Source organism: Saimiri boliviensis, chromosome 13, assembly GCF_048565385.1.
Source record: "Saimiri boliviensis isolate mSaiBol1 chromosome 13, mSaiBol1.pri, whole genome shotgun sequence".
Taxonomy (NCBI): Eukaryota; Metazoa; Chordata; class Mammalia; order Primates; family Cebidae; genus Saimiri; species Saimiri boliviensis.
Window position 1 is genome coordinate 92,530,123 of NC_133461.1, and position 14,147 is coordinate 92,544,269.

The 14,147-nt window shown below is 36.9% G+C and overlaps 1 protein-coding gene across 2 annotated transcripts in view; it reads left to right on the plus strand.

Moving 5' to 3' along the window:
* Nucleotides 1-14,147, plus strand: part of VPS37A (VPS37A subunit of ESCRT-I) — a 58,709-nt gene that overhangs the window by 40,374 nt on the left and 4,188 nt on the right. Inside the window, exons 7-11 of one of the 2 annotated variants that reach the window (XM_003935558.4) lie at nt 48-175; nt 259-317; nt 395-463; nt 5,086-5,229; nt 7,026-7,106. In XM_003935558.4, coding sequence (XP_003935607.1) covers nt 48-175; nt 259-317; nt 395-463; nt 5,086-5,229; nt 7,026-7,106 — 481 coding nt within the window. The other variant, XM_074383962.1, reaches the window with a different exon arrangement.

Genomic DNA, 14,147 nt, shown 5'->3' on the forward strand with positions numbered 1-14,147 from the left:
AAGTTGATATATGATATTTATTAACTTTTTTTCTTTTGTGTTTCTAGTGTGTCACAACTCACAGATATGAATGAACAAGAGGAGGTATTACTAGAACAGTTTCTGACTTTGCCTCAACTAAAACAAATTATTACTGACAAAGATGACTTAGTAAAAAGTATTGAGGAACTAGCAAGTATGTCTTCCCTCTTCTCAGCTCAAATTTTCTGAAAAAAATCTGGTTTTTACCTAGAAGTAAACTGGAGATTTATCTTACAGGAAAAAATCTCCTTTTGGAGCCCAGCTTGGAAGCCAAAAGGCAAACTGTTTTAGATAAGGTGAGTTAGTGATCATTTTGAAGAGATTTATATAATTTAAAAACAGAATAAAACATCCTTTTCATTTTCTCTTTTAGTATGAATTACTTACACAAATGAAGTCTACTTTTGAAAAGAAGATGCAAAGGCAGCATGAACTTAGTGAGGTAAGACTGTTTAGGTTTTTTCCTTTGCCGTAGAATTTTTTTTTCTTCTTTTTTTTGAGATGGAGTTTTGCTCTTTTGCCCAAGCTGGAGTGCAATGGCGGGATCTCCACTAACTGCAACCTCCACCTCCCAGGTTCAAGCGATTCTCCTGCCTCAGCCTCCAGAGTGGCTGGGATTACAAGCATGTGCCACCACACCCACCTAATTTTGTATTTTTAGTAGAGAAGGGTTTTTCTCCATGTTGGCAAGGCTGGTAATGAACTCCCGACCTCAGGTGATCCGCCCACCTCCGCCTCCCAAGTGCTAGGATTACAGGTGTGAGCCACTGTGCCTGGCCAGAATTTTTAATCTTAATGTGCATGAGTCATGTTCTTACTTTCATTATCATCAGAAACTTTGAGGTATCTGACCTTATAAGACAAGATGCCTTTAAACATAGATGAATAGCTCTCAGTGATGAGGTATCATACATTATTTATGGTCATACAAGAGTGTATTTGTTTCCAAAACAGAAAATTATGACAGGCCCTGGCAAATAACTTTACAGGGAAAGTTGTGAAACCATTGTAACCCTTGTAGTGAAACCTAGCAACAACATCATCAAAAAGTTTTGACTCACTTGTAAGCTTATGTACAAATAAGCTTAAATGAAAAGTTAGCAAATTTAAAAGTATAATATTTAAAAAATATGTAGTATTATCTTCTACAAATAGGTTTTATGCTAGAAATCCAGTTATATGAAAATCAAAAGAATTTTATAAAATTCAACCTATATTTCCAGAAAAAATGAATCTTTAAAAATGAAAAGGGGCCGGGCGCGGTGGCTCAAGCCTGTAATCCCAGCATTTTGGGAGGCCAAGGTGGGTGGATCACGAGGTCAAGAGATCGAGACCATCCTGGTCAACATGGTGAAACCCCGTCTCTACTAAAATTACACAAATAGGCTGGGCATGGTGGCGCGTGCCTGTGGTCCCAGCTACTCAGGAGGCTGAGGCAGGAGAATTGCCTGAACCCAGGAGTTGGAGGTTGCGGTGAGCCGAGATTGCACCATTGCACTCCAGCCTGGGTAACAAGAGCGAAACTCCATCTCAAAAGAAAAGAAGAGAAAAGGAAATGGAGGATATAATCTTTATTCGTATCAGTAACAACATCATAGTTAACAATATTCTATTTCCTATAAAATCAGGAACTTTGGGTAAAGCCAATGAAGTAAAAAACAAAATAGATATAAACCAACAACAGCCACAAAGATGGTAAAGGAGAATATAAATTTATAATGAATTTCAGGTTATATGGTTATTTGTCAGAATAAAGAAATAAGAATAGCTAACATTGAGCAATTAATATGTCTTGCACTGCATGAGGCGATTTACATATATTGGCCCATTATTACAACAAATCCTATGAAATAGGTATTGTTACTTTTCCCCATTTTACATTTTACTGGTTGGGAAACTGAGGCATGGGGCAATTAAATAACTTCCTTGAGGTCATATAAGTAGACATATTAGGAGTCTAACTTACAGTCTTCTTTAACAGAAAATGTGTGAGAATCAACTGAAGTACTGTTACATATACATTGGACCTTAGTAAATGTTGAAGAAGCTTTCACAGTACTCAACATCATTCTTTATACAAACTCATAGCAAACTAAAAATAGAAATTGTTTATTTGAAAAAGAATATTAGAAACCAGCAGTAAACATCACATTTAATGACTAAACATTTCCAGGATCCCATTAATGTTAGGAATAAGAGAGTAATGCCTCATGATCACTGTTGTTTAATGTTGCTTGGGAGGTTCTGAGTATTGCAGCAGACAATGAAAAAAAGTGGTATCATAAAAGAAGAAATGAAACAGTTGTTTACCAAAAATAAATAATCCAAAATTCTAGAGAATTGGGAATTTTTTCCCCTATGCTTCAGCAATTACTACTGCAAAATGAAGTAGAGAAAACAACTCATTTACAATAGAAACAAAACTGTAAAGTACTTAGAAGTGAACCCAATGAATTAAGTTAGGAAACTTTATTGAATGTCATAAAAGAAGAGTTTAGTTTTCTATTTTCTAAGACTATTTAGAGCAACATAGAATATTTATTGAATGAAAGATACAGTATTATAAAGATTTCATTCTCTTCAAAATAACTTACAAATTTAATACAGTTCTAATCAAAATGCCAAGAGTATTTTCTTTAACAGATGTATTCTAAAGTTCATCTGAAACTTTAGGTATCAGATGGGTAAAAGTAGTTAGGAAAAGCTTGAACAAAAAGAAAAAATGAAAAATATTCCCTTTCCTAGCATCAGAATACACTGTTAAACTTCATTATTTAAAATAGTATAGTAGTTTCATAGGAAGAGAAAATTATTTCTATGGAACAGACTATGCAGTTCAGAAATAGACTTGTGTATGTGAATATCAGTTGGAAAAATTTAGGATTCAATAAATATAAACTTGGCTGTTTAGTATCCATTTAGAAAAACGTTCAATCACTGGATCATACAATACACAGAAAGGTATTACAGATAAACTACTTCAGTGGAAACCATAAAAAGTCAACTGCCTCCTAGGATTTTTAAAGATTTTGGTGGTTTTCCTTTCTAAGCATAATAAAACAGATACAAATATAAAGGAAAAACTTGACATACTTATGCAGATTGAAAACTTGGATATGTTAGAAGTCATGAAATCAAAAGTGAAGTTAAAAAAAGGGAACAAATACTTTTAGCATATACAATAAGTACTAATGCCAGTACTCTATTGCAAAAGGCAAAAACTGGAAACTGACAAAAGGAGAAACATAAATGTCCAGTAAAGATTTTGCTTTAACAGTTATTCTTATCCTTACATTTATGTAAGAATTGCTAGAAGTGATTCTTGAAATACTTTTAAAAAGACACACACAAGACTTTGATTCCTAGGCTGCTTTCTAGGTGTTCTCACTCAAGATTTTCTGGGGATGATGAATCTTCTACACTGTAACATATGGAACACACTTCAGTAGACCTTTGGTTCCATGATGGAGGAACCTGTTTTGTTTCATTTCCACTGTATACCTAATACCTGCTCCAGTGGTTGGCACATAGTAGGTACTCAATAAATATTTAATGAATAAGTAACAGGAAATTTTTGAAAATATGTTCAGCTTTACTATAATTTTTTTAAAAGCCAAATAAAATATCCATGTGAGCCATACTTGTAAAGATAGAAAACCAGTTTGGGCAAGGGCAATAAGAAAATGGTGCATTACTGTTCATTTCTGTGTATGATGTGTCACAAAGAGATACTACCCCAAATGCATTAGGATGGCTATTATTACTCTTTTTTCTTACTCTGTCGCCCAGGCTGGAGTGCAGTGCCATGATCACAGCTCACTGCAGCCTTGACCTCCCAGGCTCAAGCGATCCTCCCACCTCAGCCTCCCAAGTAGCCAAAACTACAGGTGCGTGCCATCACACCTGGTTAATTTTTGTATTTTTTGTAGAGACAAGGTCTCGCTATGTTGCCCAGGCTAGTCTTGAACTCCTGGGCTCAAGTAATCTGCCTGCCTCGGCCTCCCACAGTGCTGGAATTACAGGCATGGGCAATGATACCCAGCAAGATTGCTATTATTAAAAATAGTTTTAGTGCCTACATTTAGGTCTTTGATCCATTTTGAATCAATCTTTGTATTTAAGTAAGGTAAGGATACATCTTCACTCCTTTGCTTGTCGATACCCAGTTTTTTCCAGCACCATTTGTTGAAGACTGGCCTTTCCCCATTAACTGGACTCAGTCCTCTTGTTGAAAATCATTTGGCCGTATATGTGAGAGTTTATTTCTGGGCTCTCTATTCTGTTCCATTGTTCTTTAGGTTTTTATGCCAGTACCACAGATTTGATTACTGTAACTTTGTAGTAACTTGAAATCAGGAAATATTAATCATCTTTGTTCAAGGTGGTTTTGGCTATTTGGGGTCTCTTGAGATTCCATAAGAATTCTAGGATGGGTTTTTTTGTTTTTGCCAAAAATGCCATCAAGATTTGATAGGGATTGCATTGAATCTGTAGATTGCTTTGGTTAGTAATGTCTTTTCAAGAATGTTAAATCTTTCAACCCACAAACATGGGATGTCTTTCCAGTAACTTATGTCTTCAGTTTCTTATAGCAGTATCTTACAGTTTTCTGTGTACCAGTCTTTCACTACTTCAGTGAAATTTAATCCCATCATTTTATCCTTGTTCTATTCATTAAAAATGAGTCATCAGGTCCAGCCCACATCCAAGGGTGAGATTATGCAAGGGCAGGAATACCAGGAGGTGAGGTCATTAGTGGTCTCCTTAGCAAGTATCTACCTTAGCAGGTATCTAATTCCTAAATCCTTAGGAAAGAACAGTGATTTGCCCAGTTTCTCTCCTTTAGTAGTTTGCAGCCAATAGATTGGTTTCTCTTGAGTTAGGTATCTACTGCTATCCAAAAGCTAAAGACGTGGGTGCGGCATTATAACATAGCAGATTTTCTCAAAAAGAGGTTATATAATGCATATAATAGTTTCTCCATACCACTACCTCACTTCCTTTCCCTGTGAGTAATTCTTGTATGTATCACAAATTAAAGTAGTGCTTGGTTTTCTTTTTCAGAGCTGTAGTGCAAGTGCCCTACAGGCAAGATTGAAAGTAGCTGCACATGAAGCTGAGGAAGAATCTGATAATATTGCAGAAGACTTCTTGGAGGGAAAAATGGAAATAGATGATTTTCTCAGTAGCTTCATGGAAAAGAGAACAGTATGTAATACTCTTCAGTTGAGGACAAATATTGGATAAAGTCTAGAGGAGGAGAAGCACTGGGTCTTAGCTATTTCTCTATTATATCATCCCCGTTTTTCGTACAATAGATTATTTACCTGAAAGGAAGGTTTCCATGCCTTGTGTGTGGACATGGGCAAAAACCAAGTTCCTGGAACTTAAAACTTTGAAGGTCTGTCATGGGACTCTAGACGGCCTCACACCTTAGCTGTTCCCAGGGAACCCAGGGGGACAGGCAACTGCCATTGCTCCAAGATGTCCTTTTGATGTGAGTTGGTATAAATGAAAGTGAGGGCCTGCACATGTGGCTGTTTCCTGTCTGTCAGAGGAATAGTCCTGGTCAGAAAGGGGCTCTTCTGAGCAGAAATGGCTAATAAACTTTGTGCTGATCTAGAAGAAAACAATTTTTTTGACAGCATAATATCAAATTACTTTAGCATACTCATTAGTGAAAAACAGCACATTACTGAGCTGGAGTTTTGAGTGCTGTGAAAGGAATCTGAAAAGCCTCTTGAGAATGATCACAGCATCCTCCTGTCACTTCAGACTTGCTTTTCTGAGTATACAAGCAGGTAAATCAAATAGTTCCGTTTCAGAAATGGTAGTATCTTTTACATTCTGTAATGCAGCTCATAAATCCAAGTCTAGTCTTAATAGTTGAAATCTATTCTTCAATGATTTGTTTTACCACTCGTTTAGACAGTTATCTATAGGGATTATAAAAGACATTTTTTAAAATTGAGAAACAGTTTCTGTTCTATTCTAATATTTCTGTTGTGTTTAAAGAAAAATCCAAAAAAGTCTGCTTAATAGTTTCTTGCCTTTTAATACAGTCCAAACTGTTTACCTAATTTGTCTGAAATAATCACATTTTAAAAATAATCTTGTGTTTAGTAAACTGTATGAAACAACTGTGACACATACACACACAAACACACACACACACTCAAACACTCACTCCTGTTAAGGCAGATGGGTGTGGTTTTTATCATTCCCATTTTTCATGAGAGGAAATTGAGGTTCAGAGATTTTAGTGACTTGCCTATGGTTATAGTTATTAGTAGGGCATTGATTTCTGGTCTTTTATTCTTTAATGTTATATAATTGTGCCTTGAAGCTTGTATCTGTTAATCTTCCTGGTTAACAGTAGCAGAACTTATGTCCATACTTTTTAAACTTAGATATTTAAAGTTATGTAGTCAGATAATTGATATAAAGGATCAGTGTTTGTTTTACATTCTAGAAGCCATCAGGCAAAGGCTGACTTCCAAGCATGTGTTTTTGTTTTGTTTTGTTTTGTTTTGTTTTGTTCATTATTAAATTCTTAGCTGTCTTCAACATTACCTGTCTTCAACATTCAGTTTGAATAGCTAATATTCATTAGCTATCTTCAACACCGAATTCTTAGATTATTAGCTAATTCAAAATGAATCGGTGTCATGTGGTCCTCTGCCCCGTCAGCTGGGCTGAGGGAGTGGATTATGGGAAGGGAGCATGAGAGGTTCCCTAAAACAGGGACTGGAGTACAGGAAAAGACATGATAGGCATTTGTCATGACCCATTCAAACTGTTATTTGCTCCTTGTAACATTAGTGCTAATGAAATGAATCAGCTCATAATCTAACAATTTTAGCTATTAGATTATTAGCGATCTTCAACTTTCAAAACTTAAAATAATGCCAACAAGTTAGAATATTCCTGTCATACTTTAGGAAGTAAAGTAGTAGGCATATCTTTGGAAAAGTGACTGGTATTTTTAAAAATTTATTTTCCAGATTTGCCACTGTAGAAGAGCCAAGGAAGAGAAACTTCAGCAGGCAATTGCAATGCACAGCCAATTCCATGCTCCACTATAGGTAAATTGTATTTCAGGTTTGAGTCTCAAAGTTATTGCAACCGTTTCTTTAAATAGACATGTTAATGGTGCCTGTTCATCAGCTGTAAGCATAATTCTATCATAATAGCTATTGTGCTATGTAACATAGAATGCTTTGTATTGTATAATAGACATAATATCAATATAACTGGTAGAAGTCTTTTGGATATTTTCTATGATATTGGCATGAATGAAGTTTTTTAACATTAGGTCTTTATGTACAATTGTAAGTTATAGTCAGTTCCTTTCTCTTACCTGATGTATAGAATATGCTTCATTACGTATCTAACATTTCTCAGAAGGCTCCTTTGTCATTTCTTTCCTTAAAATGAACTTGCATTGGTCTCTTTTCCATCCCATACCACAATTACTCTAATAATTTGCCCACCTCCATGACTTGAGGGTTCTCTTTTCAATGCAGCACTTACAGAATGATCTTCCTAAAATACCACTTTTATGATGAAATTTGCTCTACTCCAGAACCTGTAATGAACCCCTAGCAATGACAGTATCCATGTCAAATTCCTCTGGTTAAGATTTCCATAATTAGGCATATATTTCAGATCATCCATTTTAACTTTGCATTTCTCCTTACATTGCATTGTCTTACATGGCATGTTCTTCCTTCTACCACTATATCTTAGGTTGTGCTCTTACCTGATGTCAAGATGCCTTTCCTTTTCTTCTGCATCTATGTTTTAGGAATGATTTGTTTGCAAGAATTGTTCCCACCCCAACAGACTTAAGTAGAAACTTAGTTATTGGATAGGGCAGAGATTTATTATAGAGTAAAAATGAAGGAAAGTGCAGTTACTTGAGAGTGAAAACAGCCACTGAATGACCAAAGCAGCTCTTCTCACACCTTTTCTGAGGCTGGTTGTTTGCTTGTTTCTTACTTCTGCATCTTTTCTTTTTCAAAATTTTTTCTCTTACTTGCCCTTCACTCATTCCTGCCCATAAGCCTGATTATATTATCTAACAGTTTAGGCAGCCAGTGGAGATAAACAAGAGTCCCTGGAGTTCCAGTACATTTCCTGGGAAAGTAACTGACCTGGTTTAGGCAAGCTATCCATCCTGGTGCAGTTAATTTGGCCTGGAGATTGGTGTCTACTCCCTTAGTCGACTGGGCTGAGGGAGTGGATGAGAAGGGAGCATGAGAGGTTCCCTAAATAAAATGGGGACTGGTGTATCGGAAAGGAAACGACAGGCACTTCTCATATCAAGTTCAACTGTTATCTGCTCCTTGTAACATTAGTGCTCACAGTGCATTGTTTTATATGTTATTTTCCAAAGCAAACTATAAATTCCTTAAAGGTAGGGGCTGATTTTTGATAACAACTTTGCGTTTCTGCCAGCTTAAGAAGTAGACACAGAGCAGTTGTTCATTTATATGAACATACCAGAATTCAATCCTTACCTCTATTCCCTCATAGTCAAAGGTATAATTTTATAGGCAAGTCTATTTATTATTGTTATTATACTTTAACTTCTGGGATATATGTGCAGAATGTGCAGGTTTGTTACATACATATACATGTGCCATGGTGGTTTGCTGCACCCATCAACCTGTCATCTACGTTAGGTATTTCTCTTCATGCTGTTCCTCCTCTTGTCCCCCAATCCCCAACAGTCCCCGGTGTGTGATGTTCCCCTCCCTGTGCCCATATGTTCTCATTGTTCAACTCCCACTTATGAGTGAGAACACATGGTGTTTGATTTTCTGTTCCTGTGTTGGTTTGCTGTGAATGATGGTTTCCAGCTTCATCCATGTCCCTACAAAGGACAAGAACACATTCTTTTTTATGGCTATATAGTATTCCATGGTGCATATGTGCCACATTTTCTTTATCCAGTCTATCATTGTTGTGCATTTGGGTTGGTTCCAAGTCTTTGCTATTGTGAATAATGCCGCAGTAAACGTGTGTGCATGTGTCTTTATAGTAGAATGATTTATAATCCTTTGGGTATATACCCAGTAATGGGATTGCTGGTTCAAATGGTATTTCTAGTTCCAGATCCTTGACGAATTGCTACACTGTCTTCCACAATGGTTGAACTAATTTATACTCTCCTGCCAGCAGTGTAAAAGTGTTCCTATTTCTCCACATCCTCTCCAGCATGTTTTCTGACTTTTTAATGATTGCTATTCTAACAGGTGTGACATGGTATCTTAATGTAGTTTTGATTTGCATTTCTCTAGTGATGAATGATGATGAGCTTTTTTTTTCATGTTTTATTGGCCGCGTAAATGTTTGGAAAGTGTCTTTTCATTCCTTTGCCCACTTTTTGATGGGGTCATTTGTTTTATTCTTGTAAATTTGTTTAAATTCCTTGTAGATTCTTGACATTAGCCCTTTGTCATGGATAGATTGCAAAAATTTTCTCCCATTCTGTAGGTTGCCTGTCACTCTGATGATAGTTTCTTTTGTTGTGCAGAAGCTCTTTAGTTTAATTAGATCCCATTTGTCAATTTGTCAAAAGCAGTTGCTTCTATGTCTTCAATGGTATTGCCTAGGTTTTCTTCTAGGGTTTTTATGGTTTTAGGTCTTACATTTAAATCTTTAATCCATCTTGAGTTACATTTAGTATAACGTGTAAGGAAGTGGTCCAGTTTCAGTTTTCTGCATATAGCTAGCCAGTTTCCCCAATACAATTTATTAAATAGGGAATTCTTTACCCATTGCTTGTTTTTGTCAGGTTTGTCAAAGATCACATGGTTGTAGATGTGTGGTGTTATTTCTGAGGCCTCTGTTCTGTTCAGTTGATCTATATATCTGTTTGGGTACCAGTACCATGCTATTTTGGTTACTATAGTCTTGTAGTATAGTTTGAAGTCAGGTATCTTGATGCCTCCAGCTTAGTTCTTTTTGCTTAGGATTGCCTTAGCTATATGGGCTCTTTTTTGGTTCCACATGAACTTTAAAGTAGTTTTTTCTAATTTTGTGAAGAAAGTCAGTGGTAGCTAGATAGGAATAGCATTGAATCTATAAACTTTGGGCATTATGGCCATTTTCATGATACTGATTCTTCTTATCCATGAGTATGTAATGTTTTTCCATTTGTTTGTGTCCTCTCATTTCCTTGAGCAGTGGTTTGCAGTTCTCCTCTAAGAAGTCCTTCACATCCCTTTTAAGTTGTATTCCTAGGTATCTTACTCTCTTTGTAGCAGTTGTGAATGGGAGTTTGCTCATGATTTGGCTCTTCGTCTGTTACTGGTGTATAGGAATGCTTGTGATTTTTGCACATTGATTTTGTATCCTGAGACTTTGCAGAAGTTGCTGATCAGCTTAAGGAGATTTTGGGCTGAGATGATGGGGTTTTCAGAGTATACAATTATGTCATCGCTAATAGAGATAATTTGACTTACTCTTTTCCTATTTGAATACCCTTTATCTCTTTCTCTTGCCTGATTGCGCTGGTCAGAACTTCCTATACCATGTTGAATTGGAATGGTGAGAGAGGGCATCCTTGTCTTGTGCTGGTTTTCAAAGGGAATGCTTCCACCTTTTGCCTATTCAGTATGATATTGGCTGTGGGTTTGTCATAAATAGCTTTTATTGAGATACATTCCATCAGTATCTAGTTTATTGTTTTTAGCATGAGGGTTGTTGAATTTTATTGAAGGCTTTTTCTGTGTCTATCGAGATAATCATGTGGTTTTGTCATTGGTTCTTCTTATATGATGGATTACATTTATTGATTTGCATACATTGAACTAGCCTTGCGTCCCAAGCATGAAGCAGACTTGATTGTGATGGATAAGCTTTTTAGTGTGCTACTGAATTTGCTTTGACAGTATTTTATTGAGGATTTTTGCATTGATGTTCATCATGGATATTGGCCTGAAATTTTGTTTTTTTGTTGTGTCTCTGCCAGGTTTTGGTATCAGGACGATGCTGGCCTCATAAAATGAGTTAGGGAGGAGTCCCTCTTTTTCTATCGTTTGGAATAGTTGCAGAAGGAATGGTACCAGCTCCTCTATGTACCTCTGCTAAAATTGGGCTGTGAATTGTCTGGTCCTGGGCTTTTCTTGGATGGCAAGCTATTGATTTCTGCCTCAATTTCTGAACTCGTTATTGCTCTATTGAGGGATTTGACTTCACTTTTGATTAGCCTTGGGAGTGTGTATGTGTCCAGAAATTTATCTATTTCTTCTAGATTTTCTAGTTTATTTCTGTAGATGTGTTTATGGTACCTCTACCATTCTCTCATGGTAGTTTCTATTTTTGTAGGGTAAGTGGTGATTTTTTTTTTTTTTTTTTTTTTTTTTTTTGAGATGTAATCTCACTCCATCGCCCAGGCTGGAGTGCAGTGGCGTGATCTTGGATCACTGCAACCTCCACCTCCCAGATTGAAGCAATTCTGTGTCTCAGCCTCCTGATTAGCTGGGATTACAGGTGCCTGCCATCATGCCCAGCTAATTTTTGTATTTTTCGTAGACATGGGGTTTCACTATGTTGGCCAGGTTGGTCTTGAACGCCTGACCTCATGATCCACCTGCCTTAGCCTCCCAAAGTGCTAGGATTACAGGCCTGAGCCACCACACCTGGCTGATCTCCCCTGTATTATTTTTTAATGTGTCTTCTTTTTTCTTCTTCTGTTTTCTTCTTTGTTAGTCTGGTTAGTGGCCTGTTTTGTTCATCTTTTCAGAAAACCAGCTCCTAAATTCATTGATTTTTTTTTTTGGCGGGGAGGCAGTGCTTGTATTTCTATCTCCTTCAGTTCTGCTCTTATCTTCGTAATTTCTTGTCTTCTGCTAGCTTTTGATTTTGTTTGCTCTTGTTTCTCTATTTAATTGTGATGTTCAGGAGTCAATTTTAGATCTTTCTCACTGTCTCCTTATGGCATTTAGTGCTATAGATGTCCCTCTAGACACTGCTTTAGCTGTGTCCCAGAGATGCTAGTACATTGTGTCTTTGTTCTCATTGGTTTCAAATAACTTACTTATTTCTGCCTTAATTTTGTTATTTACCCAGTAGTCATTCAGGAGCAGGTTGTTCAGTTTCCATTAGTTGTGTAGTTTTGAGTGAGTTTCTTAATCCTGAGTTTTAATTTGATTGCACTGTGGTCTGAGAGACTGTTTGTTATGATTTCTGTTATTTTGCATTTGCTGAGGAGTGTTTTACTTCCAGTTATGTTGTTGATTTTAGAATAAGTGGTGGTGTGTGGTGCTGAGAAGAATGTATGTTGATTTGGTGTGGAGAGTTTTGTAGATGTCTTTTAAAGTCCACCTGGTAGAGAGCTGAGTTCATTTTTTCAATATCCTTGTTAATTTTCTGTCTCATTGTATCTGTCTATTATTGACAGTGGGTTGTTAAAATCTCCTATTATTATTGTGTGAGAGTCTAGGTCTCTTTGTAGGTCTCTAAGAACTTGCTTTATGAGTCTGGGTGCTCCTATATTTGGTACACATATATTTAGGATAGATAGCTCTTCCTGTTGCATTGATCCCTTTACAATTATGTAATGCCCTTGTCTTTTTTGATCTTTGTTGGTTTAAAGTCTGTTTTATCAGAGACTAGGAGTGCAACCTCCCGTTTTTTTGGTCTGCATTTGCTTGGTAAATCTTCCTCTATCCCTTTATTTTGAGCCTGTATGTGATTTTGCCTGTGAAATGGGTCTTCTGAATATAGTACATCGATGGGTCTTGACTTTTTATCCAATTTGCCAGTCTTTAACTGGGGCATTTAGCCCATTACATTTAAGATTAGTATTGTTATTTGTGACTTTGATGCTGTCATTATGATGCTAGCTGGTTATTTTGCCCGTTGGTTGATGCAGTTTCTTCATAGTGTTGAACATTTTGGATTGTTTTTGCAGTGGCTGGTACCAGTTGTTCCTTTCCATATTTAGTGCTTCCTTCAGGAGTTCTTTTAAGGCAGGCCTGGTGGGACAAAGTCCCTCAGCATTTACTTGTCTATAAAGGTTTATTTCTCCTTCACTTATAAAGCTCAGTTTGGCTGGATATGAAATTCTGGGTTGAAAATTCTTTTTTTTAAGAATGTTGAATATTGGCTCCACTCTCTTCCAGCTTGTAGGGTTTCTGCAGAGATAACACTGTTAATCTTATGGGCTTCCCTTTGTGGGTAACCTGACCGTTCTCTCTGGCTGCCCCTAACGTTTTTTCCTTCATTTCCACCTTGGTGAATCTGACGATTATGTGTCTTGGGGTTACTCTTCTTGAGGAATATCTTTGTTGTATTGTCTCTATTTTCTGAATTTGAATGTTGGCCTGTCTTGCTAGGTTGGGGAAGTTCTCCTGGATAATATCCTGAAGTGTGTATTCCAACTTGGTTCCATTCTCCCCATCACTCTGAGGTACACCAATCAAACGTAGGTTTGGTCTTTTCACATAGTCCCATATTTCTTGGAGGCTTTGTTCATTCTTTTTTCTCTAATCTTGTATTCATACTTGGTTTCATAAAGTTGATCTTCAGTCTCCGATATCCTTTCTCCCACTTAATCAGTTTGGCTATTGATAGTTTTGTATGCTTCATGAAGTTCTCATGCTGTGTTTTTCAGCTCCATCAGGTCATTTATGTTCTTTTCTAAACTGGTTATTCTAGTTAGCAATTCCTCTAACCTTTTATCAAGGTTCTTAGCTTCCTTGCTTTCAGAACATGCTCCTTTAGCTTGGAGAAATTTGTTATTACCCACCTTCTGAAGCCTACTTATGTCAATTCATCAAACTAATTCTCCATCCAGTTTTGTTCCCTTCCTCACGTGGAGTTGTGATCCTTTGGAGGAGAAGAGGCATTCTGGTTTTTGGCATTTTCAGCCTTTTTCTGCCGTTTTTTCCTCATCTTCATGGATTCATCTACCTTTGGTCTTTGCTGTTAGTGACCTTCAGATGGAGTTTTTGCCTGCTCATCCTTTTTGTTAATGTTGATACTATTGCTTTCTGTTTGTTTTCCTTCTAACAGGAAGGAAAAAACACTTCTGCAGGTCTGCTGGTGTTTCCTGGGGGTCCCCTCCAGACTCTGTTTGCCTGGGTATCACCAGCGGAGGCTGCAGAACAGCA